The following is a 25,302-nucleotide window of genomic DNA, read 5'->3' as shown; positions in this document are numbered from 1 at the left end:
ATCCTTTTGCAACCAATCGTGCTTTGTATCGATCCACAGTGCCATCTACCTTCTGTTTCACCACAAACACCCACTTACATCCAACTGGTTTCTTTCCTGGAGGAAGAACCACAAGTTCCCATGTATCATTCTTTTTGAAGGCTTGCTTTTCTTCCATCATTGCTGCTTTCCACTTTCCATCTGTAAAAGCTTCCTGCCAATTTTGGGGAATACGAACAGAAGAAAGAGGGGAGACAAATGTACGAAATGATGGAGAAAGGGAGTCATAAGAGACTACATGAGAAATGGGGTGCTGGGTACAAGCCCGAATACCTTTACGAAGAGCAATAGGTAAATCAGGAGACGAAGGAGAAGATATGTTACCTGAAGATTGATCTGGTTCCAGGGCCGACAATTGTGGTGGTGCTGGTGCTACAGTGGATGGAAGTTGCTTGTATTTGGAATGCCCCCTGTGATAGGTTTTGAGATTAGAGTCGTTAATTTTCTTCTGAAATTCCCTAATGGTTTGTTGGATTGGAGTCATCTCCCCCTGAAGGGAATTATCACCAATAGGATTTTCAGCATCTTCTAAGGTCTCCCCCTGGGGAAAATCCAGTGGGGAATCAGCAGAGGGATGAGGGGAGGAGACAACAGTCGGTTGAGGGGTGGGAGAAACAGGTGGTTGGACCCAAGCCTGGGTCTGTATGGGAAGGTCAACCATCACATCTTCACTGAGAGTCTCCCCCTGAAGAGTTGGAGAAGAAGAAAACCAGAAGCCGAGAGAGTTGGAGAGGGAAACCAGAATAATCGAGGGGAAAGCTGCTCTTTAGATCAGAGGTGGCTTTGATACCATATAAACAGCTTTGAATATGAATGCTTGAGTGATCAGAATCGATCACCGAGGCCCTTTATTTATAATAAACTGAAGTACAATTGATCAAAGTAAAAATAGGAATAACTCCTCAGTCCTAATCCTACTAGGAATTCCTAATACAACTAGGAATCCCAGAATAGCACTCGGCTGAGGAGAAAAACAATAAAAAGAGGAGAAAAAATAAAAGAAGGACAAAGAATAAACCTAACACAACTAGGACTAGTTACCCCAATTGGGTAAGTAACCTATTTCAACAATTTTTTTGGTGGTAATCTTGTTGAAGGGAGAGCTTTCTTTGGATATGCTCTGGTTGGTACTCATTCTTTAACTCGTGCTTCATGTTTTCCCAAGTCTTAGGTCCACTTTTTCTAACTCTGAACCTTCCTTCATTGAATCCCGACCAATCTTTTGCATGACCAGTCAATCGCAAGTAAACAAATCTAAGCTGACGCTCTTTTGTTAAGTTTTACCAGTCAGAATATCCGTCTAGAGTATCTAACCAATCAAGGAATAACCATGTCTTTCCAACAAAGTAAGGAACTTGTGGCTTCACCTTCTTTGTCATAATATCAGTCCTCCAGTAGTAGGTGTTGTTTTCAGATGTACTCCCTCTTTAAACTCTCATGGTAGTATTTAAGTATCATCAGTTGAACCAATAAGAGGACGGGCCTTGGTGCAACGCTAAAGGTTGCTCCATTGTGACCAAGTGGTCACGGGTTCATTCTGGAAACAGCTTCTCTGTGAAAGCAGCAGGGGTAAGGCTGTGTACATTATAATCCTCCCCAAACCCTACAGTGGCGGGACCCTCGTGTACTGGGTACGCCCTTTTTTTAAGTTGAACCAATAGGTGGCTTTCTATCAACTTCATGATTTTCAAAAAGGTCTATGGGATGTGTAAAACCTCGGTGAATCACTATCCTTGCACCGTTGAGTATGGTTATCTGTTTTAGACTTCGTCGGATATCTTGCCTCATCTTCAAGTGGTGCATAACTGCCTTGTATAGGGGCAGCAATTTGGTTGTCCATTGCTGTTAATAGATCATTCATTCTTCTTTTCTGATCAAAAGTTAACTGCTGTAACAGTTCCATCATTCTAGCCATAGGATAGGGTGGATCTGGAAGTCTTAAATTGTTCTCTGCCATGCTCTGATACCACTTAATGTAGTACTGAATTGATGACTCAAACAACAACAACAACAACTCAGCCTTATCCCAACTAAATGGGGCGGCTACATGGATCCTAGTAGAAATAAAAAATTAATAATAAGAAGTAGAAGAAGGATAACACAGAAAAGACACAAACTCCAGGGCATTGACCCAACTTAGCTACGAACTGCATCAAACCTAGCAGATCTTTAAATCAAAGAATAATCCATTATATTGGAGAGTCAATCCTAGCAGATCTAGGAGAAGGGTACTCTGGCAATAAACCAACAAACAAGAACAGAAATAGGGTAGTCGACCTATACTGAATTCTGTTATGAAATAGGAAGTAAACAGAACCTGAAATCATTATTCAATCAAGTATAAATAGAGATGTAAAAGGATCGAATTCGGTCCGGACATGGTACCATCCGTATTCGAATTCGGCTATCCTAATCGATATCCAAATTCGGTTTGATATCCACCGGAGATTTAAAAACAATTTCCGAATTCAAATTCGATTAGGCAACGGACATTTGGGATATTCGGATATCCGATTCAAGAGAGAGAGAGACAGCAGCTGCTGGGCGTATCCAGCACAAGAAATAATTAAGAATTCATCTCTCTTTTATGTATAACAGATCTGGACTCATATTTCTTCCTGACCTGTTTCAGATTCAGAAATCCAAATCTATTTGCTTAGTTCTCGATTCACAAACCTAACCTCTTTCCCCTTTGTCATTTTCCCTCTTCAGATTTGATTGTTACTTCCCCAGAGGTTCAGATCTAATGGTGAACTTCACCCAGAGCTCCATCTAAACCACAACTACAGATCTGCTTCAGAGCTACTACAGGGATTCTCACCGCAAGTTCCTCCACCCAACAGCAGCACCTCCTCCAGACCAGAAACTTTCCAGGCCAATAAGCTTCCATGCTTGCTTAGAAACCTTATGCTTGAAATCTCCTTTGCCATCTTCTCTTGCTCGCTCTTCCTCCTTCCTTCTCCCCTTCGATTTGTCTTTGCATCTTAGATTTGGATAGAGTTAGATGAAGTAACACCAAAGAGGAAAGAGTGGCAAAAGTGATGCCGAGACGAAATTGAGAACACCGACTTTCTAGAGCCAAAGATAAAAACGATGATTAAAAAACCCTACTTTTGTGCTCCATTTTCTTGGTTTCTCCACTCCACTATGATTATTTTAATTTTAAATTAAATGTGTACGACAACTAAAGTATTGACATATGCCTTTTTAAAAAATAAAATTCATGTCATTGGTATTATAAAATATAATATATATATATATATACAACAAAACAACAACAACCATAACCTTATCCCAACTAAATGGGGTCGGCTACATGGATCCGAAGAGGCTATAATAGTAAAAGAAATAAGAGAAGTAAAAAGAAGTACAAGAAGTAAAAGAGAGAAGAATAGAAAATAAATAAAGGAAAAAAAAGGGTCAAAACAACATCCCAGGAACATTCCCCTACGAGGGGTCGGCTACACGGGTCCTAGTCCTCCAAACAACTCTATCTGCGGTCATACTAGGATTGAGCCCTACTGCATGCATATCCTTTCTTACCACTTCTCCAATAGTCATCTTAGGCCTGCCCTTACCTCTTATAGCTCCGTCAAACTGAATATGGTCACTCTTCCTTACCGATGCATCCATAGGTCTCCGTTGGACATGACCATACCACCTCAAGCGGTTCTCACGAAGCTTGTCCTGGATTGGTGGAACTCCCAATTTGTTTCTAATACAATCATTCCTTACTTTATCTCTCCTGGTCTTGCCACACATCCTCCTCAACATCCTCATCTCTGCTACACTCATCTTATCTATATTACTCTTCCTAACTGCCCAACATTCCGCTCCATAAGTCACGGCTGGTCTTATAACTGTCCTATAGAATTTTCCTTTAAGCTTAATAGGCATGCGTTTGCCACATAACACTCCCGATGCACCTCTCCACTTCATCCATCCAACTTTACTTCTGTGGGAAACATCATCCTCTATATCACCCTCTTTGTTAATGGTTGACCCCAAGTATCTAAAGCATTCACTTTGTGGTAGCGCTCGCTCCTCAAGTTTCACCACTTCATCACCTCTCCTGGTTTGACTGAAGTTACACATCAAATACTCTGTCTTTGTTCTGCTTAACTTAAAGCCTCGTGATTTCAAGTTTGATGTCCATAACTCTAGCTTTACATTAATCCCTTTCACTGTCTCATCCATCAAAACAATATCATCAGCAAAAAGCATACACCAAGGGACATCATCTTGAATGTGCTTGGTTAAATCATCCATTATGAGTGCAAACAAATAGGGGCTTAGAGCTGATCCTTGATGTAATCCAATTGTTATAGGGAATTCACTACTTTGGCCCTCTGTAGTTTTGACACTCGTCACCACGCCCTCATACATGTCCTTGGTTATGTCCACATAGTTACTTGAACTCCTTCTCTTCTCTAGGACATGCCAAATGAGCTCTCTAGGGACTCTGTCATAGGCCTTTTCTAAGTCAATAAAGATCATATGGATGTTTCTTTTGTAAGCTCTAAATATGTCCATAAGTCTCCTTAAAAGGTAAATAGCTTCTGTCGTGGATCTCCCTGGCATAAAACCAAATTGGTTCTCCGATATAATAGTTTTTCTTCTTAAGTGAACTTCAATGATTTTTTCCCAAAGTTTCATAGTATGACTCATTAGTTTTATGCCCCTATAGTTATTGCAGTTCTGGATATCACATTTATTCTTATAAATTGGGACTACAATGCTTCTCCTCCACTCATCTGGCATTTTCTTTGTACTCAAAATCTTGTTAAACAGCTTGGTTAGCCAAGATATCCCCCGTGCTCCTAAGCTCTTCCACACTTCAATTGGGATCTCATCCGGTCCCGGTGATTTCCCAACCTTCATCTTCCACAGGGCCTCTTTAACTTCGGCCTCACCAACTCGTTGTAGATGTCCATGACGTGTGTTGGCTTCAAGACTATTCCTCTTCACTTCTAAATCCATCCTATCGGTCAAGATAGCTCCATTAAGTAGGTTGTAAAAATATTCACCCCATCTCTCCATAATGTTCTCATCTCGTATTAATACTCGACCTTCCTCACTCTTAATGCATCTAACATGATCCAAATCTTTGCTCTTCCTTTCTCTTACTTTGGCTATCCGATAAATTATATTTTCCCCTTCCTTTGTATTAAGTTTTTTATAGAGGTCATCATATTTTTTCGCTCAGTTTTCCGAGCTTCTTTTTGGTTGCATAATATCTCATCTTATCATCTGTCTCGTTAGTCCTTTGCCAAGTCTTAAAATGAGCTTTCTAGTCTTAATGGCTGCTTGAACTTCGTCATCCCACCACCAAGTCTCTTTAGGGGCCAAACACATACCTTTTGAAATCCCTAGGACTTCTTTAGCAACCTTCTTAATACAAGTCGTCATCTCAGTCCACATCTCGTTGGTATCTCCCACAGAATCCCACTTTTCTTGTAGAGCTACTTTATCGAAAAATGACTCTAAGAGAACTTCTTGGAGTCGGCCCCATCTTATCTTAGGGCAAACTTGTTTTGCCTTCTTACGTTGTCCCGTACTGAGGTACATATCTAAGACCATCAGTCTATGTTGGGCGGTTAAGCTCGCTCCTGGTATAATCTTACAGTCCTTACATAAAGGTCTGTCAGACCTTCTTGTTAGGAAAAATTCTATTTGGCTTGCATGGTGCCCACTCTTGTAGGTAATTAAATGTTCATCTCTCTTTTTAAAAAAGGTATTTGCAATGCACAGGTCAAACGCTATCGCAAAGTCTAACACTGATACCCCCTCTTCATTTCTCTCTCCAACTCCGTATCCTCCGTGAACCTCTTCAAAGCCTCTACGATCCCTGCCCATATGTCTGTTAAGATCCCCTCCAATAATAATTTTCTCTCCTGAACCAAAACCTTGTACTAATCCATCCATGTGCTCCCAGAATTGTATTTTAACACTATCATTCAAACCTGCTTGGGGTGCGTATGCGCTAGCAATGTTGATAACCTTGTTGTCTAGCACCAGCTTGATAGATATGATCCTATCCCCCAATCTTTTAACATCCACTACTTCGTTCTTAAGGTCTTTGTCCACAACTATGCACACTCCACCTCTCCCACTGTCATCTCCCAAGTACCATAGTTTGAAGTCATCTAATGCCTTCGCTTTGTGACCCTTCCATCTAGTTTCTTGAATGCATGCCACATTAATTCTTCTTCTTCGCATAGCATCAATCAACTCCATACTCTTACCTGTCAAAGATCCGATGTTCCAGGATGCAAATCTAATCCTACTCTTATGAACATGATTAGTACTTGAAGACATGATATAAAACAAGATAAGGGATAATCAAAAGATAGTAGGATCCATGCAAAAGGGATTGGCTGTATAGAATATAGTGCCGGCTGCCTACCTGACGCACTAGTATAAGATAACTACTATATAATATAAAGGTGTAATTTAAAAAGAAATATGATTTATAGTGTAAAGTTTTAAATCAGAGCAAAGTGAAGATAAGCATGACATAAGCCCAAGAAAAAAAAAAAAAAAGAAAAAAAAGAAATATGAAGGGTAAGCAATAATCAACAAACAGGGTGGGGATTTAGAAGCAACAATGGAAAGAATAGTATATGGCAACAATGTAAAAACAATGTATAATAAAATAGGTAATAGAACAGGATAATAGAACCAATAAACAGTAAACAACAGCTAGGATGTTAGAATAATATAAAGCACACTGATGGAATTAGAGGCAACAATAGAAAGAATATTATATAGCAACAATGTAAAAATAATGTACAGCAGAATATGTAATAGAACAGGGTAATAGAATAATCCACAATGTAATAAGACAATATATATCAGAGCAAGGTAATATACAGCCAAACAGGGTAAAGTAACAAAGACCCTTCACAGCTGTAACAGGGCTAACATGTATAAGAGTTCGCTACCCAGTATAGAGTAGAAAATGGTTTACCAGGTTTGCCGGAAAGGCAAGCCACAATTTAAATTTCAGACTAAACGCTACAGCGTAGTAGTGTACTGTAGCGAATCCAGAGGAAATCGTGGGTGGAGAAAAACGCTGTCAATATAGCTAGTCGCTGAGAGAAGAAATCAGGGCTTGGGAGGAACACTGGAAATTGAGAAATCAAGATATCACGTTTAAGTGAGTGGTGGAGGAGAAAGAGGGATCCTCAGGAGCTATGGATGGCTGTGGAATAATCCGGGAGGTGCGCTTGGGTGTGAGGTAGCAGAAATCAAAGAGATAATCTGATCGAAGGAATCAGAGTTGAGGAAACTAGAAGGAAAATACCGAGCTCAAGGACAAGCCTTGTGAGAGATAAAAACTAGAATGGAGAGGCGGTGCTTAGGTTTGGTGGCGATAATCGAGCATTGGGTTGAGACAGATCAAGGTTAAGAGATAATGGTGTAGGTGTGATCAGACGTATGGGAGACTCGAGATTGGAGAGGTAAGTCGAAGGGTTTAGAGGTGAGGTAGTCTACGGCGAGGTTGTGGGGTAGAATCGGTTTGGGCTAGGCTGTGGAGAGGGATCATGGATTTGGAGAGGAATCGTGCGTAGGAAAGAGGTAGCAGGTGTAATCGAGGGTTTGGAGCAGGTGTAATCGCAGGTTAGAGAGAGAACTGTGGGAGGAGGTAGAGATAACCAGGGGTAAGGGTGCTGTGATACTTACCTGGTCTGGGGGTATCGTCCTTGAGTTTCACCAGATAACCAGACCTCATAAGCCTGGGAAATGGCTCACTGATGGAATGATGAGGCCGTTGGAGTGAGCGAGGAGCTCACCGGTACCTTGGACTCGCTATGGAATTTCCGAGAAAAAATGACCGTTAGCACGAGAGAGCGAGAGGAAATATATATATATATATATATATATTTTAATAATTAAATACGAATCGGATAATATCCGGTCGGATATTGCTATATTCGTATGTGTATCCGATTAGTTCCTGGATGGATTTAGATAATTTCTGGATAGCGCTTTTTCGAATATGGATTCCCTGAAACAGATATGAATGCGAATCGAATTCGAATTTTCGACCATCCATTTACATCCCTAATTAAAAATAGTAAATAAGACCAGGGGTAAATCAATAATTTAACCAACAGAAATTAAAATTGATGCAGAAACCAGAATCAATTCAGTCGCATGGAACAAGAACTCGCCGAGATCTCAGTAATATCTCGATTTTTTGAAAAACCTACACGAGATGCTAGGCAAATTGAGAAGATTGCATTGTCTCTCCAAGATCTCGGTGATCTCAGTTGGAAACCTTGGTATGCAGACACTTATTTATGCCAGCCTTGTATACAAACACTTATTTATGCCAAAAACCAGGACAAACAATTATTTATGCCAGAAATTAGGACATGCACTTAGGCCTGATTTGGGATGATTTCTATTTCAATTTCAGGAGGTGATTTCTATTTCTAAAATTGTTTGGTTTGATTTTTGCACCTTATTTCAGTGAAATAGAAATCAAGTGAAATGGAAATTCTGAAATAGCTGAGGAGCTGTTTCAGAATTTCTATTTCATTTGATTTAGGCATTTAGCACTCTTGCTCTTGAATGAGCACATGGTTAATTTCATGGGTAAAATACTAATTTCATGTTAAAAATAAAACACCACCCTTCTTCTCCTAATGGTCTCACCACCACCGCTACTACCCCGCTACCACCACCACCACCACTACCCTGCCATCACCACCACCGCCACCACTGCCATTGCCCCCGCTACCGCCACCACCATTGCCATTGCCACCACCACCACCTCTACCCCTTCACCACTGCCACTACTTCCACGTCACCACTACCCTGCCACCATCGTCACCACCACCACTGCCACTATCCTGTTGCCACCATCACCATCCTTCCCAAAGAAATATAGAGAATCTATTTTCAGAATTTGAACTATCAAATGGATTTTTTTTATTCTTGAAATATTTCATATTTATACAACCAAAACAATTTCTATTTTTTGACCAAAAATCTATTTGTTGACTATTTCAAGAAATCAATCCAAACTTGAAATAGAAATCATACCAAATCAGGCCTTATTTATGCCTAACATCATTTAAGTAAATGTTTTTATATTTTTTATTTCATTTACTTGAGATATTATTCCTAAATAAGCAAATACTCCCTATTTGAATCCAATAAAAATAGTTAAAAAATCAAATCCAAAAGGATAAAAAGTCAACCCCCCAGTTCAAGAACAAAAACTGGATTTTCGGCGGTAGGTGCAATTTTCAACTTTTAAATGCTGGGATTTTGTCAAATCTAAAAACTTCATAAATCTTAATATGGTAAAACATTGCTAAAATTCAAATGTTCGGTAAAATGTCCATTTGTTTTGATGTCTAAAAAAATATTTTCATTTAGAGCGATTTTGACAGCATTCGTGCACACCAAATAATCCAAGTACTAGAAAAAGCTTGTGACAGTATTCTATTATGGTTTTTGAACACATTATCAAAATCATGAAGGATTCTAATGGTCGATTACTTAATCTCAAAAAATATGTAACATGTAAATTCTGGGTAGAGCATGAGTTGCAGAAAAATTCTAAGGTCTGAACTTATTAATGGCAGAATTTAGAAAATAGAATCAACAAATCTAGTATAAGAACAACAGCACAAGAACATGAGCAATAGAACAATCCACCTAGGCTTCTCACCACAAGATGTTCGATTGGATCAAACACCGATCTACCTTGATCACACAGTAGGAGTTTCTTGATCAAACACGAGTTTTTCATGGGAGAAGAAGAGCATGAAATAGCAGCAAATTTTCTAAATTCGTGCGTCAAAGAAGTTCTCCACGCATGGTTATTTTATAGTCTTAAAACCAGAGAGATGTTTTAGTTGGACTTGGAGAGCAGGCTTGGACAAATCCTTAGCCAACTCTACTACCAACAACCTAGTCAAACTTAAGTCCTAACAAGCCTATGACTGAAGTTAGCTAAAAAATATAACTGAGGAAAAGAGTTATCAGCTTAAGGCTGATGTGGACTCCACTGACTTATTAGCTAAGACTAAATAAAAGATGCAACTTAAATTGAACCGCATAGAACCAGTTCAATTGAAATAACCCAAAACTACTTAAACTAAGTATAAGAAACTAAGAACTAAGTCATAATAAAGGAAATTTATGCAATCTTACTACCCATGTTTTAAGCCTATGAAAGTGGCCTATTACATTAAAATCCCAATGGACCAAAGGCCCAACATGTATAGAACCCAGCCCTAGACTTATTTCTAATAAAACAAGCCCCTTTCGGTGATGAATCTGCATCACTAGTTTCTTGTAAGGGAATGTTAGATAGTTCATGAAGACCTGGAGAAAAGCAGTGGATATTTCTTCAACCTAGAACAGAGCAATTGTTTTTTCTTCTGCTTGTGTATTCCTTAAATGAGGGGGACCTAACATACAATTATATCAGGTTTTGCTTTCCAAGGGTGGTTAAAGGAAAGATGTATCACCTCTGTTGCTATAGCAGTATTTTTATGCATACATTTGTATTTCTTTCCTACTTGTGTTCTACGATTGGTTTTTACTCAGGTTGGTTGGAAATGACCGACTTTCATTGATCAACCTAAGAATCCATTCTCTAGATTTCTTTGTTTCACCACAGGTCAATTTTTTTTAATGAATAAAAATTATATTACGAAGAAAAGAAGATGAGAATATACAAGCTTGAGGGCGAAAAAAGAAAAAAGAGGAACAAAGCAAGCCTAGGGGGGAGCAGGCTGCAACAGGGAAATAGGCAAACCCTAGGATACAACTCTGAGCATTGTAAAAAAACGAAGGAGCGAGAGAGAGAGAGAGGCGATAGCTTTTGTGTAACTTTGGGAGTTACAACCTTGCGTTGAAGCTCCCATTCAACTAAATTTATATTAACTAAAACAAGGACATAACTGGAAATAAAACATAAAAATAAAGAACCTAAAATACCCCTTACCTATCTATATTTACACTCCCCCTCAAGCTGGACCATAGATGTTAATCATGCCCAGCTTGTTACGAATATAATCCACTCTTGCATTCCCCAAAGACTTTGTGAACACATCTGCAAGTTGCTCTCCTGAACGAACATGATGAGGAGAAATAAGCCCTTGTTGCAGCTTTTCTTGGACAAAATGACAATCTACTTTGATATGTTTCGTTCTTTCAAGAAACACAGGATTCGAAACAATATGGACAACAACTTGATTATCACACCACAATTGCAGAAGAGAATTGTCTGAAAACCCAAGCTCGACCAATAATTGTTTCACCCACATTAGCTCACAAGTAGCATGTGCCATGGCTTGATACTATGACTCTGCACTGGATCGAGCCACAATTGTCTGTTTCTTGCTCTTCCAAGACATAAGTTCCCTCCAAGCAGCGTGCAATTACCCGTAGTCGATCTCCTGTCAACTGGAGGCCTAGCCCAATCAGCATTTGAAAAACCTTCAATCCGTCCATGGCCATTATTAGTGTAAAGTAGACCACGTCTAGGAGCCTTCTTGAGGGTAACGCAGGATACACATAACAGACTTCCAGTGAGACGTCTGAGGAGCAGACAAAAACTGATGCACAACACTAACAGGAAAGGCAATGTCAGGTCGAGTCACAATTAAATAATTCAATTTCCCAACAAGTCTCCGATACTTAGCAGGATCATCCAGAACATCATCATCATCAGTTGTAATCTTTAAATTGGGATCCATGGGAGAATCTAGAGGTTTAGAGCCCAACATCACTGTCTCTGAAAGAAGGTCAATAACGTATTTTCGCTATGAGAGCGAAATTCCTTTCCTTGACTGAGCCACTTCCACACCCAAGAAGTACTTTAACTTTCCCAAATCTTTGGTCTGAATTTTTTGTTGCAAGTGTACCTTCAAGTTCTCAATACCTGAAGCATCATCCCCTGTAATAACAATATCATCTGCATAAACAATAAGAAATATTCTCCTTGCATCTAACACCGGAAAAATACCGAATGGTTACTACCACACCGTGTCAGCCTGAACTCTAATACAACTTCAATGAACCCCGACCAAACCATGCCCAAGGGGACTGTTTCAGCCCATACAAAGACTTCTTGAACTTACACACCATACCAGACTCCCCCTGAGCAACAGACCCAGGAGGTTGCTCTTTATAAACTTCCTCATGGAGATCCCTATGTAGAAAAGCATTTTAAACATCTAACTGAGTATTACTACAAAGAATGGCAAAGGAGTCTGAAATTGAGTATGAATCTCATTCACAAATGCACAAAAAATAGAGAACAACTCTGAACGATTTTTCATTAAATAAATCCAGGTAACTATGGAATAGTCATCAACAAAGGTAACAAAATAACGACAGCCTAACTTAGATGTTAAGAATGCTTTCTTGCATGGGGATCTCCATGAGGAAGTTTATATGGGAAGATAGTCTTCCCATCACAATAGACCATGAAGTTGATGATAGATTGTCTAGTGGTCCAGTCGAACCATCCACATAATAATAACTCCATAGGTTCCCCATGCAATCTTCAATGTGTCTATATTCTTGTTATGAATATGGTGCTGTCGTGGGGTCCACATAGGATCTCGTGATTAGTGCTAGGCGCTAATCACGAGATTCCTTAAAGCCCCAAGGTCTTTTTCGTCTTTTTTCCCTAACCCTATACACATGTATATGTATTCTTTTGGCTGTCTCTTTTGGATGATTGATAGTTACGGCTGCAACACTTTCTTCTCTTCTCTTCTTCTTCTTCCTCTTCTATTTTCTAATTTTCTCAACTATCATGGTATCAAAGCAAAGATTCTAGGCCTGGTACAAATCTGCGCAAGCCCTCTCTTCCCCTTTTCTTCCATTTTCTTTCTTTTCCTTCTCTGCGATATCTGGTAACACTACCAGAGGCTCTCGGTTTTAGCAAGGGGGGTGATTTTCACCCATGCAATTATTTTTGGGTGTTGGTTGATTGGTGTTTGGAAGTGTATGATGTAAATCTGCTATTTTATAATTAAAAGCAGATTCTGGGGTGTTTGTGATGGTGTTTGTGGTTGTTTGAGTGCTGTATTGGTGGACTGATGAGTTTGGGAGACTCGATTTATGGTTGAGCAGCAGTTTTTTGAAGCCGTGAGTGATGTATTTGGATGTGATTGATGGCAGTACCTATTGGAGCAGCAGGTGGTGAAATCGTGGGTGATTTTTGGTGCTTCGATTGGTGGTATCATCTATTGGAGGTGTGTTTGGGATTTCTTGGTCTCTAAAATTTATTGTGAAGTCAACATGGGTGATGAAGATAAAAGTAGTGCAGTGGTTACAGAGGTAGTTTCCTCATCTTCCAATCGGATCACAGAGAAGAAGCTTGAAGGCATTGCAAATTTTCAGCAATAGAGGAAAATTGTGAAGGTTGTTTTGACTGGGTGAAATCAGCAACTACACATGACAGGACCCAAACCAGGAAATGATGCAACTTGGGAGACGGTCGATGCCCGAATTCTTGGACAGATGTTAAACTCGATGGAGAATCATGTTGTGGATTTGGTCACTCATATTGACACTGTGAAAGATTTATGGGACTACTTGGAAGTTATTTATTTGGGCCAAAATAATTTATCAAGGATTTATGAGTTGTCACAGGAGTTTTACAGGACTGAGAGAAAGGGGCATTCTATCACCCAATATTTCGCTGATTTTAAGTGATTGTATGAAGAATTAAATGCTCTTCTTCCTATCTCTTTGGATGTGAAATAGATGCAAATCCAAAGAGAATAGTTGGCTGTTATGGGCTTTTTGGGAGGACTCGGGCAGGAGTATGAATCTGTCTGATCACAAATTCTTGGAAGTGAACACATAGCTTCTCTCACGGTTACATTTGCTCGTGTTCTTCGAGTATCTCGTGAGAACTCTCGTGACTCCACACCAGCAGTTGATAATTCAGCATTGGTTTCCCAAAATACAGCTAGTGGGGGTGGTCGTGGAGATGGTAGTTACCGTGGGGGAAGCTGTGGATGTGGGGCTGGTCGTAGTGGAGGCCGTGGTACATTTCAGCCCGCTAACAGCCAAGGTTATGGGCAGTCTAATGCCTCTTCTGATGGATCAGCTGCTGTCCGGACATGTCATCATTGTGGCCAGCCTGGCCATATTCAAAGGTTTTGTTGGAAGCTTCATGGAAAGCCTGGACAGCAGCAGTTCGCTAATTCTGCTGCAAGTAGTGATCCAGCCCCTCAGTCTCAACCTTCTGAGGGAAAGGTGATTGTTATGTCTGATGAAGAGTATGCACGGTACAACCAATTTCAGATTTCACAGCCGACTTCTTCCACTGCTACTTTGGTTAAGACAGGTAATGCCACTGCATGCCTTTCCGTTGCTTCTCGTCCTTGGATCATTGATTCAGGGGCATCGGATCACATGTCTGAAATGTTAGGTATCTTTTCTTCTTTGTCTCCATCATCATCCAATGTTACCTTAGCTGATGGGTCTCTGGCCAAAGTTAAGGGCACTGGGACTGTTCATCCTAACTCTTCATTATCCCTGTCTTCCGTTCTCTACCTTCCAAATTTTTCGTTTAATCATGTCAGTAAGTTAACTAATACTTTTAATTGTTCAGTGACATTTTATCCCGATTCTTGTGTTTTTCAGGATCTTGCTACGAAGAAGACGATTGGTAGAGGCCGTGAGTCAGGGGGGCTATATCTACTTGATGGATCTCAGTCGGTTGCTTGTTCCAGTGTTGCTTCACATCATCAAATCCACTGTCGTCTTGGTCATCTGTCCTTGGAAAGTCTTAAGAAGTTAGATTTAGTTTCCATTCCCTTTCTAGTCTTGAATGTGAGTCCTGTCAGTTTGGGAAACTCCACCGTGTGAGTTATCCCCCTAGAGTCAATAAGAGGTCTGTTTCTCCTTTTTCTTTGGTCCATTCTGATGTGTGGGGGCCATGTCCTGTCGTGTCAAATTTGGGTTTTAAATATTTTGTTACCTTTGTTGATGACTATTCAAGAATGACTTGGTTATATTTAATGAAAAATAGGTCTGAGTTATTTTCTATTTTCTGTGCATTTGTCTCTGAAATTCAGACTCAGTTTGGTGTGCCTGTGAAAATTCTTCGTAGTGATAATGCCAAAGAGTACTTCTCTGCTCCCTTTTCTACATTCATGGTTCAGCATGGTATGATCCACCAGTCTTCCTGTTCTGACAGCACAATAAAACGTTGTGGCAGAGAGGAAAAATTGTCATTTAATGGAGGTAACCCGTTCCTTGTTATTTGAGATGAAAGTTCCCAAACATTTTTGGGCTGATGTTGTTTTAATTGCATGCTACCTCATTAACCGTATGCCTTCCTCGGTCTTGTGGGGCGAAATTCCTCATTTCTTACTGTTTCCCACTGAGCCGTTGTTTGTTTTGCCGCCTCGTATATTTGGTTGCACATGCTTTGTTCGAAATCATACACCAGGGCTGTCTAAGTTGGATCCTAAAGCAATTAAGTGTATGTTTCTTGGCTACTCCCGTACCCAAAAGGGGTACCGCTGTTTTTCTTCATCCTCACGAAAGCATTTTATCACAGTTGATGTCTACTTTTTTGAGTTAATGCTGTACCATGCTGATCCAGTGAATGTTTCTGAGTTGGATGATGACCTTCTGGTGTATGTAATACAGACTTCTGCTCCTGCTCCCACACAACCAGCCCCTGCACAGGGATTGCCGCCAACCAAAGTCTATGTTCGTCGTCCACAATAGCTGCTGCCCCTCCTGTTCTTGGCGACCCTGTCACATCTTCTTCGGTTGCAGGTCCTTCCACAACTACCTCTTCAGTGGAACCTGTTGTTTCTGACCTTGACATTCCAATTGCTAAACGGAAAGGTACCTGTAGTTGTACTCAACATCCAATTTCCAGATTTGTTTCTTATTCTTCTTTGTCTTCTCCATTTCGTTCCTTTTTATCTACTGTTGAGGCCCATCCTCTTCCTAAGACTGTGACAGAGGCATTATCTGATCCTGGCTGAAGGACAGCTATGGAGGAAGAATTATTGGCATTAAAGGCGAATGATACTTGGGATATTGTACCACTGCCTCCAGGGAAAACAGCCATTGGTTGTCGCTGGGTATATGCAGTGAAGGTTAATCCGGATGGTTCCCTTGCTCGCTTAAAAAGCGAGGCTTGTAGCTAAAGGGTATGAGCAGGTGTATGGTAAGGACTACTTGGATACATTCTCTCCGGTGGACAAACTTGCGTCTGTTCGTATTTTGATATCTCTTGTAGCTACATATCATTGGCCCTTGTTTCAGCTTGATGTTAAGAATGCATTCCTACATGGGACTCTACAGGAGGAGGTTTATATGGAGCAACCACCCGGGTTTGTTGCTCAGGGGGAGTTTGGGATGGTGTGCAAATTAAAGAAATCTTTATATGGGCTGAAACAGTCTCCCCGTGCGTGGTTTGGCAGATTTACTGAAGTTGTCTTGGCCTTTGGCATGTCCAGGTGTGGAAGTGATCATTCATTCTTCTATAGACAATCAAATGCAGGGAGGATTTTTCTGATTGTGTACGTTGATGATATTATCATTACAGGTGATGATTCAGTTGGTATAACAGAGTTGAAGTCATATCTTCAACAGAAATTTCAGACCAAGGACTTGGGGAAATTAAAATATTTTTTGGGAATTGAAGTGGCACAGTCTCGGAAAGGAGTTTTCCTATCACAACGGAAGTATGTATTGGATCTACTTACTGAGACAGGTATGCTAGGTGCTAAGCCGATTGACACACCCATGGACCAGAATGTGAGACTTGTAGCCGAAGGGGGAGATGGCCTTGATGATCCTGAGAAATATAGAAGATTGGTGGGTAAGCTGAATTATTTGATAGTTACTCGACCTGACATTGCTTTTCCAGTGAGTGTGGTCAGTCAGTTCCTTTCCTCTCCTCGGACATCTCATTGGGATGCAGTTGTACGCATCCTAAGGTATCTCAAAAAGGCCTCGGGTAGAGGAATTGTGTATCGAGATCATGGACATAGTAGAGTTGAGGGGTTTTCAGATGCTGATTGGGCAGGGTCCCCAACTGACAGGAGGTCAACTACTGGGTACTGCACTTTTGTTGGAGGAAATCTGTTTTCATGGAAGAGCAAAAAGCAGAGTGTGGTGGCTCGTTCCAGTGCTGAGTCGGAATACAGAGCTATGGCGCAAGTAACATGCGAATTAATGTGGATACAACAGCTATTGTCTGAGTTGGGTTTCAAGGTTCCAACTGCCATGCAATTATGGTGTGATAATCAGGCATCAATCCATATTGCTTCCAATCCTGTGTTCCATGAGAGGACGAAGCACATTGAGATTGATTGCCATTTTGTTCGGGAAAAGATGCAGAGTGGAGTGATTCTTCCTAGTCATATCAGAACTGGAGAGCAGCTTGCAGATGTATTTACCAAATCATTGGGTAATGGGAGGATAGAGTATATTTGTAACAAGCTGGGCATGATTGATATATATGCTCCAGCTTGAGGGGGAGTGTTATGGTTATGGTGCTGTCGTGGGGTCCACATAGGATCTCGTGATTAGCGCTAATCACGAGATTCCTTAAAGCCCCAAGGTCTTTTTTGTCTTTTTCCCTAACCCTATACACATGTATATGTATTCTTTTGGCTGTCTCTTTTGGATGATTGATAGTTACGGCTGCAACACTTTCTTCTCTTCTCTTCTTCTTCTTCCTCTTCTATTTTCTGATTTTCTCAACTATCAATACTCATCAAGCTCCTTCTTTTGTTGGGGCAAAAAGACATTGATCAATTCCCATGGAGTGAGCCCCTACACTGCTGGGCCAGCCCTCCCTGTAGTGTCAAGCATTGCTTGATAGTAGGGCCCCTGAGCTACATTAGCTGGGATGCTATGGTAGGATAAGAACTTGGAAACAACATCACCATCTTTTGCTTTCATATTACCCCAGGCTTGCTTTATAGTTCTCTGCATGTATACTAGAGGATCCTGTTGAAGAACCTCAACGGGATCATCCTCTGGGGATGGAGGTGCCCTCACACTTTAGGATCTCCTAAAAGGCAAATCCCCATGTCTGTGCTTCTTCCTCTTCTCCCCTATTGGCCTTGCATCTGATCCAGCTGCTCTAGAACCAGAGCCACCTACTCCTATCCCCATCTCTGCAGCCTTAACCCTCTCCATCTGATGTGAAAGCCGGCTCTCTCTCCTAGCCTGCTGGAACTGTCTATACTCTGCTTGTGTCTCAAAATCCTCAGGCCTGTAATCACTATCATAGTCATCGGAGGCAGTCCCTGCTCGTCTGCGTCTCTCCCAGACTGCCTCATCAAACTCTTCATCTGCCTATGCTTTTCTGCCCTCTTTAGTCTTCCTCCCTTTAATTTCTTAGACATGGCCTCCTGCACCTCATAAGGAACTTGGTTGCATTTGGCCACATCACTGTATCCACCAGCCAAATGCTGTTTCAATCTAGGGGCCTCTCCAGAATTTAGCACCTTATTACAATACCTACACCTTGACTCTTTCTCATTGTTTCCTATAGGCTCTCCATGTAACATGCTATATCTCCACTTCGACCATAAGCCATCGTGCATCATTCTTAAAACCTTTTGACGCTGTTACATAAGAAAATGCATGTATTGTTATTATCTATTTCAACATGATTTCAAACTCCTAAAACAATCATATAGCTATTTCCTATTTTCCTCTGACGCTTGTATTTTTTCCTTAATTAAAATAAAATTTTAATTATTTTTAGAAATAATAATACTATAACTTATCAACAATTATAATGGAACGAGACATGAATCATCATTTTCAATTTGAAATACACTAACAATGCATTCATCAATTTTCAAACCATGACAGAATTGTCCCTATTTTTTTTGGAATTTTCTGTAATCATTTAAAATAATTTGAAAATTGCAGAAATTAAAATAATTAATTTTATGATGAAAAAAAAAAAAAGAATCTATGAGACCGTAGATCGGCCAACGGTGTCCCACATATATATAAATGATCTCCATACAATAACTATTAACTTCTTTTTTTTGTGCGGAGAAAAATTTAAAAATATTTTGAAATGTTTTTTTGACCCTGTCATGTCTTAGATTGGGTAATAATGTTCAACATATAAAAATTTGAACACCAACTACCAAGTATTGATCATGCTTTTTTGCAAAAATTTCTTTTGGAGAAGAATGGGTTACCTTCAAGTTCAAATTTCCTCCAAGGAAGGTTGTTGGACAGCAAATTTCCTCCAAATGTTGTTGTTGAGCAACAAATCCTATTGTTCCATCCCTTTTTAGGTAAGATTTGGAGAAAATAAGTGATATGGGGGGGGGGGGGGGTTGGGTTTCTTGAAATACTGGCGAAACCAGTCGAGTTCACCAAGAGAAGGTCAAGATTTCGACCGAGACTAGTCGAGACTGAGTATTTATAGAAGTGGCTTTGTAGCATTTCGGTTGACACAAAATTTCAGTTGAGATTATGTACATTTGTTTTTTCGTGGATGGTTTCATCTTGGTACATGAAATATTGAGATATTTACCGAGAACTTGGCGTGACCTCGAAAACTGATCAAGGCTAGTTGATGGACTAGTTGTTTTCCTCATGCCTTTCGGCTCTCACTATCTTTTCCGAAGCTTTTTTACAAAATCAACAATTAAATGTAAATATTCGAAGGGAAAATCTTGTTGTAACCAAAGTTGGTGAAAAAGAACTTATAAATTTGCTTTTTTGCCCTCTTAGTATAACACAGTTCTTCTTTCAATTAGGTGTAAAATTTTGTGAATTGAGAAGTTGTACCCTTCTTTTCTTTGCCCCTCGTCTTATTCCTTAGAGTTCTTTAAGTTGGGTAAAAAGGGTTTTCACAATAATGTGAAAGTGACTTGCCATTATGTTGCACACTTTTTGACCTGACACATTCAGCAAGGATATTATTCTCAGATTAAAAGAATCTAAAAAAGAGATTACCAAGTCCACACTGCCGAATTTCTACCCAGTTGGTGTCTATATGAAAATTTCATGTCAAGATTTACTGCCTATAATATATGTTGCACAACTTATTCTGTTCCATTTACTCTGTTGCTAAAAAAAAACCTGGTTGGTTATGTTTGATAAGGTGGTGGATCCCTTCTGTCCATCTGATAATCATTTCTCTAGTATATCCTACTGACAGGCAACTCCCCGTATAGACCCTATGTTCAGTGTCCTGGAAACATTTGTAGTGATCTCTGAATTGTCTGGCTTTTGATGTCTGATTCAACTTAGTGGTTGTTTTTCCTTAGGTACATACCATCAATGGCTCGAAGGCAGCTATTTACAGAGATGCAGAAAGACCAATGTATTGGAAGCAATCAGATTTATCTTAATGAACATCGTGATACATTCAACTGCTCAAATTTTCTTGATGTTGACTGGCTCTCTTCCTCCGGGAATTCATGGGAGGAAGAAATATCTGACAGGTAAAGTTTGTTAATAATTCTTTGGTGGATTTTGTGTTCTGATTTTCTTATGGAGAAGGTTTTCCGTTATAGGGGAACCCTGTGCAGAGACACTTATGCACGCCAAATAGAAGTTAACCCGACAAAAGTTTCTACAATGGCAATCAGCTAGTGTGAATTGGTCAATTCTTTTCAAAATCCATGGAGGCCAATCCCAATTTCTGCCAATTCTCCACCAGGAGAACTGAATCGGCCAAGAATGCATGTTTGGCCACCAAAACCACAGATCCAAGCACACTTACCATTTTGGCTAAATCTACAAGATTCTTGAGCTAAAAACTCCAAATTCTGATATCTAATGAGATCTTCACCCTCATCTTCCTAGTGAAGTGGTCGATTCCTGCCAATGCAGATTGGAATTGGATCGGTATTTATGGCCTCTGATCTGCATTCCGTAATCATTGGATGTGGCTGATCCAGATCGTTGGAATCATGAGGGACCTTGTGAATTAATAGCATCTACCGCTGACTTGTCAACGTCAACCATCTGGCCAACCATGCATTACACCTTTGTTTCTGCTATTATGGGCTGTTGGGTTTTCTTAATTAAACTAGACATGGAAAAGTGTCTTTTATCCACATACTGCCATGATGTAGGCTGAAAGTGTTAGGTAAACGACCAATACACTAGAAGAAGCTCCAGATCTGATGGACTGCGTTAAATCATGCCTTATAACCTATCTTATATTGTGCTAGCTCAATCTAGTGCCCATATCCTAGTTGGGTCACACTAGGCATGTAACAGACCAACACACTTCCACAGTCGTTCTCAGTGGCTCACTTTAGGCAGCTTTCACATTTGGCAAAAAGTAGCCCTTTCCAAGGGGCTCCAAACTGCTCGAGATCCTTAGCCTGGCTGTGAGTAGCCTTTTCATGGCGGCTCTCACTCTATTATAGGTAGCCTTTTCGTGACTCAAACCCAAAATGTGGTTGTAGGCTTTGATACCAAGTGTTAGGTACCTGAACCTGACCGATTTGGCAAAAGTGTTGGAGCTGATGGAATTGTTTAACCTATCCCATACTAGGCTGTCCCAGTCTTGTGCCCATAACGTACTAGATTGGGACCCACCAGGCACGTAACAGATATTTTCCATATAGAAGGGGGAACATGTGGACATTTTGGGATGCCAGCTCAGCTAGGCTGCCACTTCTCAGAATCAATTTGAAGCATCAACTTCTTTGCTGCTCTGTAAGAACTGTAAAACCTGGAGATTTTTTTACCGTTCTTTCTTGGTTCATGAGTAGTACTTACTATCTACTTATAAATGTGTGGGTTTTAGTTACGCAAAGTTGGAGAACTCTATAAAGTTCACTGGTTTCCATGTGTGATCAATGGTGGACATAGGTGGGTCCAAGTTATAGAGGATCTGCCACCCTTCTCACTGGTCAAGTTTCAGCCCAACACAAGCATGTTACTGGGGTTGAAACATGGTTCAAAGTTACGCAAAATTAAAAGAATGCCTCAGACCATTACATAATACTAATGGTTAGTGGCATTTTGTAATACAAGCTTGTTATTGGGGTTGGAACATGGCTCAAAGTTGCGTAAAATTACAAGAATGCCACAGACCATTACGTAATACTAATGGTTGGTGGTATTTGTATGCACTATAACATGTTCATTTTGGGTTGAAATTTGACAAATTAGATGGGTTGTGGTCCATATGACATGGATGCCCCTAAAGATATACCAATTGCCTGTTGGGTGGAAACTCATGGACTTACAGAACCATTAGTGAATGTTAGCAGCTCAGGTCATTTATTATTTCACAGTTCTTTCGTGTGTTTGTCAATCAGGGCTATTTAAAAAATTGCTTCCAACCAATTGGCATTTTCTGTAACCTCTTCTCCTCCCTCTGTTAACCCGGAATATTGTTTTAACTGGTAGAAAGGAAGGCAATGACTACATTTCAGATCGATGTGCAAGAGGATGCTTACTTTGAGGCTGTCCTAGCTGGGAAATGAACCCTATGTCTGGATCCTGACCATCAGTCTGAAGTCTGTTAATATGATGGTTAAGATGATCTTATCATATTGGTGTTTTTTCCTTTTTCCCGGATATCAGCATGGCAGAATCCATTGCTGGTTGTGAAATCATGGCGACTACAAATTTGTGGTTGTCTATAGTAAAATGTTGGATGTCAATACATTTGTCTGTAAGAATTTAAGAATTCTCTGCTATGTTTTAGTGAGATGAGTTTTATTGAGTAATTTTCTTAGCGCTGCAGGTCTGGCCTCATGAGCTCTCCAATTACAGGCTTGTCCTCGGTGAATGTTGTGAATGGAATAACAATTGAAACAACACCACCTCAAAGCAAGTATGGATCCAGCATGAAGGTTTGTATACTTTTTATGATAAATGCTAATACAATGCCTGCCACAACTCACAACAGCTTTGATACCTGTCATGCACTGGGAGCCACCCATGTATTAGCATGGATTCCACTGCACAGCTGGGATCACAGTCTTTATAATACTACGTGCACTTGGGAGTAGCACACCACCCCCGCTCTTTCGGTTTTGTATAAGTCTTATTTTTTTAAAACTGTTCTCCAGTCTAGGTGGAAGATAAAGAAATAAAAAGCACTTAATGAGTGTGGAATGCAGACTTCGTGGGTACTAGATAGAATAGAAGCTTCAGTAGATTATAAAAATCCTCACATTCCTTGAGGGAGCCATGATACCATTTACATAGATAATCAGTGAAGGATTAAGTTCGGAAATCTGTATATTTTTGGTGTGTCAACCCATAAACCAGTGTCTTCTGTTTTCATTTTCTATGTGCTAGGTAAGCTTATTCTGTGTCCTTTGTGGAATCCTGAAGAGTTACACTGTGCACTGTATATATATATATATATATATATATATGTGTGTGTGTGTGTGTGTGTGTGTGTGAAAATCCTTTTATACCCTTAAAGAACTTTTGGAAATAAGACAATGAGCAATTAAAAGGTGTTAAGCTCTAAATTCACCTATAGAGGTGTCATTCAGACACTCCCATATATATGGAAGTTTGTAGGGGAGTATCTTACAACTTTACTCATGACTTGACACAACTAATTTTTTAAGGTATCTTACTAGTGGCTTGTGCTCAAAGGTGAACCTTTGGGGGGTGGGTTGTGGGTTCGGCAGGACACCACTTTCTAATGTCTGGCTGGTACTTGAGCCAACATGTGGCTGAAGGTGCTGTACCAGATCTGGCCCGAACAATTTGTTACACTTATATGGACTGATATTTTGATGCGTTTGGGTCCACTGGACAGATCGTAGACTTCTTCCCCCCCCCCCCCCAAAAAAAAAAGAAGAGAATCTAGGTTTTTTTTTTTTGGAAGATTTATGGACTCATACACATTTAGGGGCCGTTGCTTTTTTGCAGTCGCAAAAAGCAAAGCTGCTGGCATGGAGTCTGTTTTGAGCCTGAGTACCATGGTTTTTAGTAATTGGATCGGGGGAGTGGTCCCGATTCAAATCGGAATTGGCCGAGCCAAATCCTGACTCTAGGAATTTGAATTGGCCATGCCCAATCCTGATTCCTGCTGATCCCTGCAGCCCTTTTGAATCACCCATTATTCATGTTTGATCTTCATTTTTGGCCATTGTTTCCTTCTTTCAATAAAATAGCAGAAAATCAGTGAAACTTACCTCTTGTAGCAAGGTCCCTAAGTTTATTGTATAAAAAACTCTAAAAAATCACAAAATTTGGGAAAGTCATTGCTTCTTCCCAATTCCAATTTCCAGGGTTTCAGCCAATTCCAGGCTGAACGATGGAGGCCGAGCCTGTATCCGATTCTGTGTACTTGGACCTTACAGAGGGCTGCCATTTTCATGCAAAAAACACTGAAGATTAGGACTGACTGGTCCACTCCGCCTGGGGAACTTGCCCCGGGGGTGGGGTGGTTATGGTTATGGCCCTTTAAAGACACCCCCCCCCCCCCCCTAATAAGAGGCCCAATATAGTTCCATGTTCAAATCATGCATTTAAGTGTTATCAACTGCTAACGGTACAAGACAAAGTGCATTAAGCATCTTACTGCAACGACCATACAGAAGGCAAATCTGAACGAAATGAAATATCTAATGATTAATGAAACTAAAATTAATATTTTGGAAATTTTTATAATTTGTAACTTATCAATCTGATGTAGTTCCAGTTAGAAAAACAGAGTTCTTTGTTGATATCTATTTTCTCATTCCTTTCTCATGGTATATATTTAGGTGAAGAAACATTTCTCTTCCTCTAAAATTTCCCACCTAATCTTTTCTCCTTTAATTTTTGCAGGTAAAGGTGCAGACAGAAGCAGATTTAGACACTCTTCGTGAATTTTCTGACGGCTTTGTGCGTTGGGTAACTTATGGAGAGACACTATGCCATTAACGCCCACCAAAATTTTCCTTTTATCAGTATTTATTCCCTTGCTTTACCTAACTTAACCTTTTTCAAGGATGCCAGACCCTAAGTGGAAACTATGGAGGGAATGGAAAAGCAAATTGGGGAAGCAGCTAATGCGGTGGTACCGGCATTCTTTTGTAAGATAAATCTCCCTTAAGTGAGGACTAATTGGCTTTTTCATGTATGATTTGCAGCATTTATTTGATCCTGAAAACCTTGGTCGGAGTCCCATAAAAAAAAGTATGACGTAAATAGGTACGGTTATTCTTTTTGGAGCTCTTTGTTCCTTTCTCTTTCCCAGTCAAATGGTTTCCAGGATTCACCAATCTTGTAAATATTTATAAATATATTCTGCTCATTTGAGCTCCACTTTGCTTTCGGTCA

General features: G+C 40.2%; 1 protein-coding gene across 2 annotated transcripts in view; it reads left to right on the top strand.

Annotated features, from left to right (window-relative positions):
* The window catches only part of LOC122667189 (phosphoinositide phosphatase SAC3-like), a 69,883-nt gene extending 44,581 nt beyond the window's left edge, over positions 1 to 25,302 (top strand). For both annotated transcript variants that reach the window (XM_043863418.1, XM_043863417.1), the window contains exons 14-16: positions 20,313 to 20,489; positions 22,757 to 22,865; positions 24,808 to 25,302. In XM_043863418.1, coding sequence (XP_043719353.1) covers positions 20,313 to 20,489; positions 22,757 to 22,865; positions 24,808 to 24,903 — 382 coding nt within the window. In that variant the 3' untranslated portion in view covers positions 24,904 to 25,302. The remainder of the gene's footprint in view (positions 1 to 20,312; positions 20,490 to 22,756; positions 22,866 to 24,807) is intronic.

This window comes from Telopea speciosissima, chromosome 7 (assembly GCF_018873765.1).
Source record: "Telopea speciosissima isolate NSW1024214 ecotype Mountain lineage chromosome 7, Tspe_v1, whole genome shotgun sequence".
NCBI classification, from domain to species: domain Eukaryota; kingdom Viridiplantae; phylum Streptophyta; class Magnoliopsida; order Proteales; family Proteaceae; genus Telopea; species Telopea speciosissima.
The sequence above is the reverse complement of the archived record's forward strand: the minus strand, read 5'-3'. Positions and strand labels throughout refer to the sequence as shown.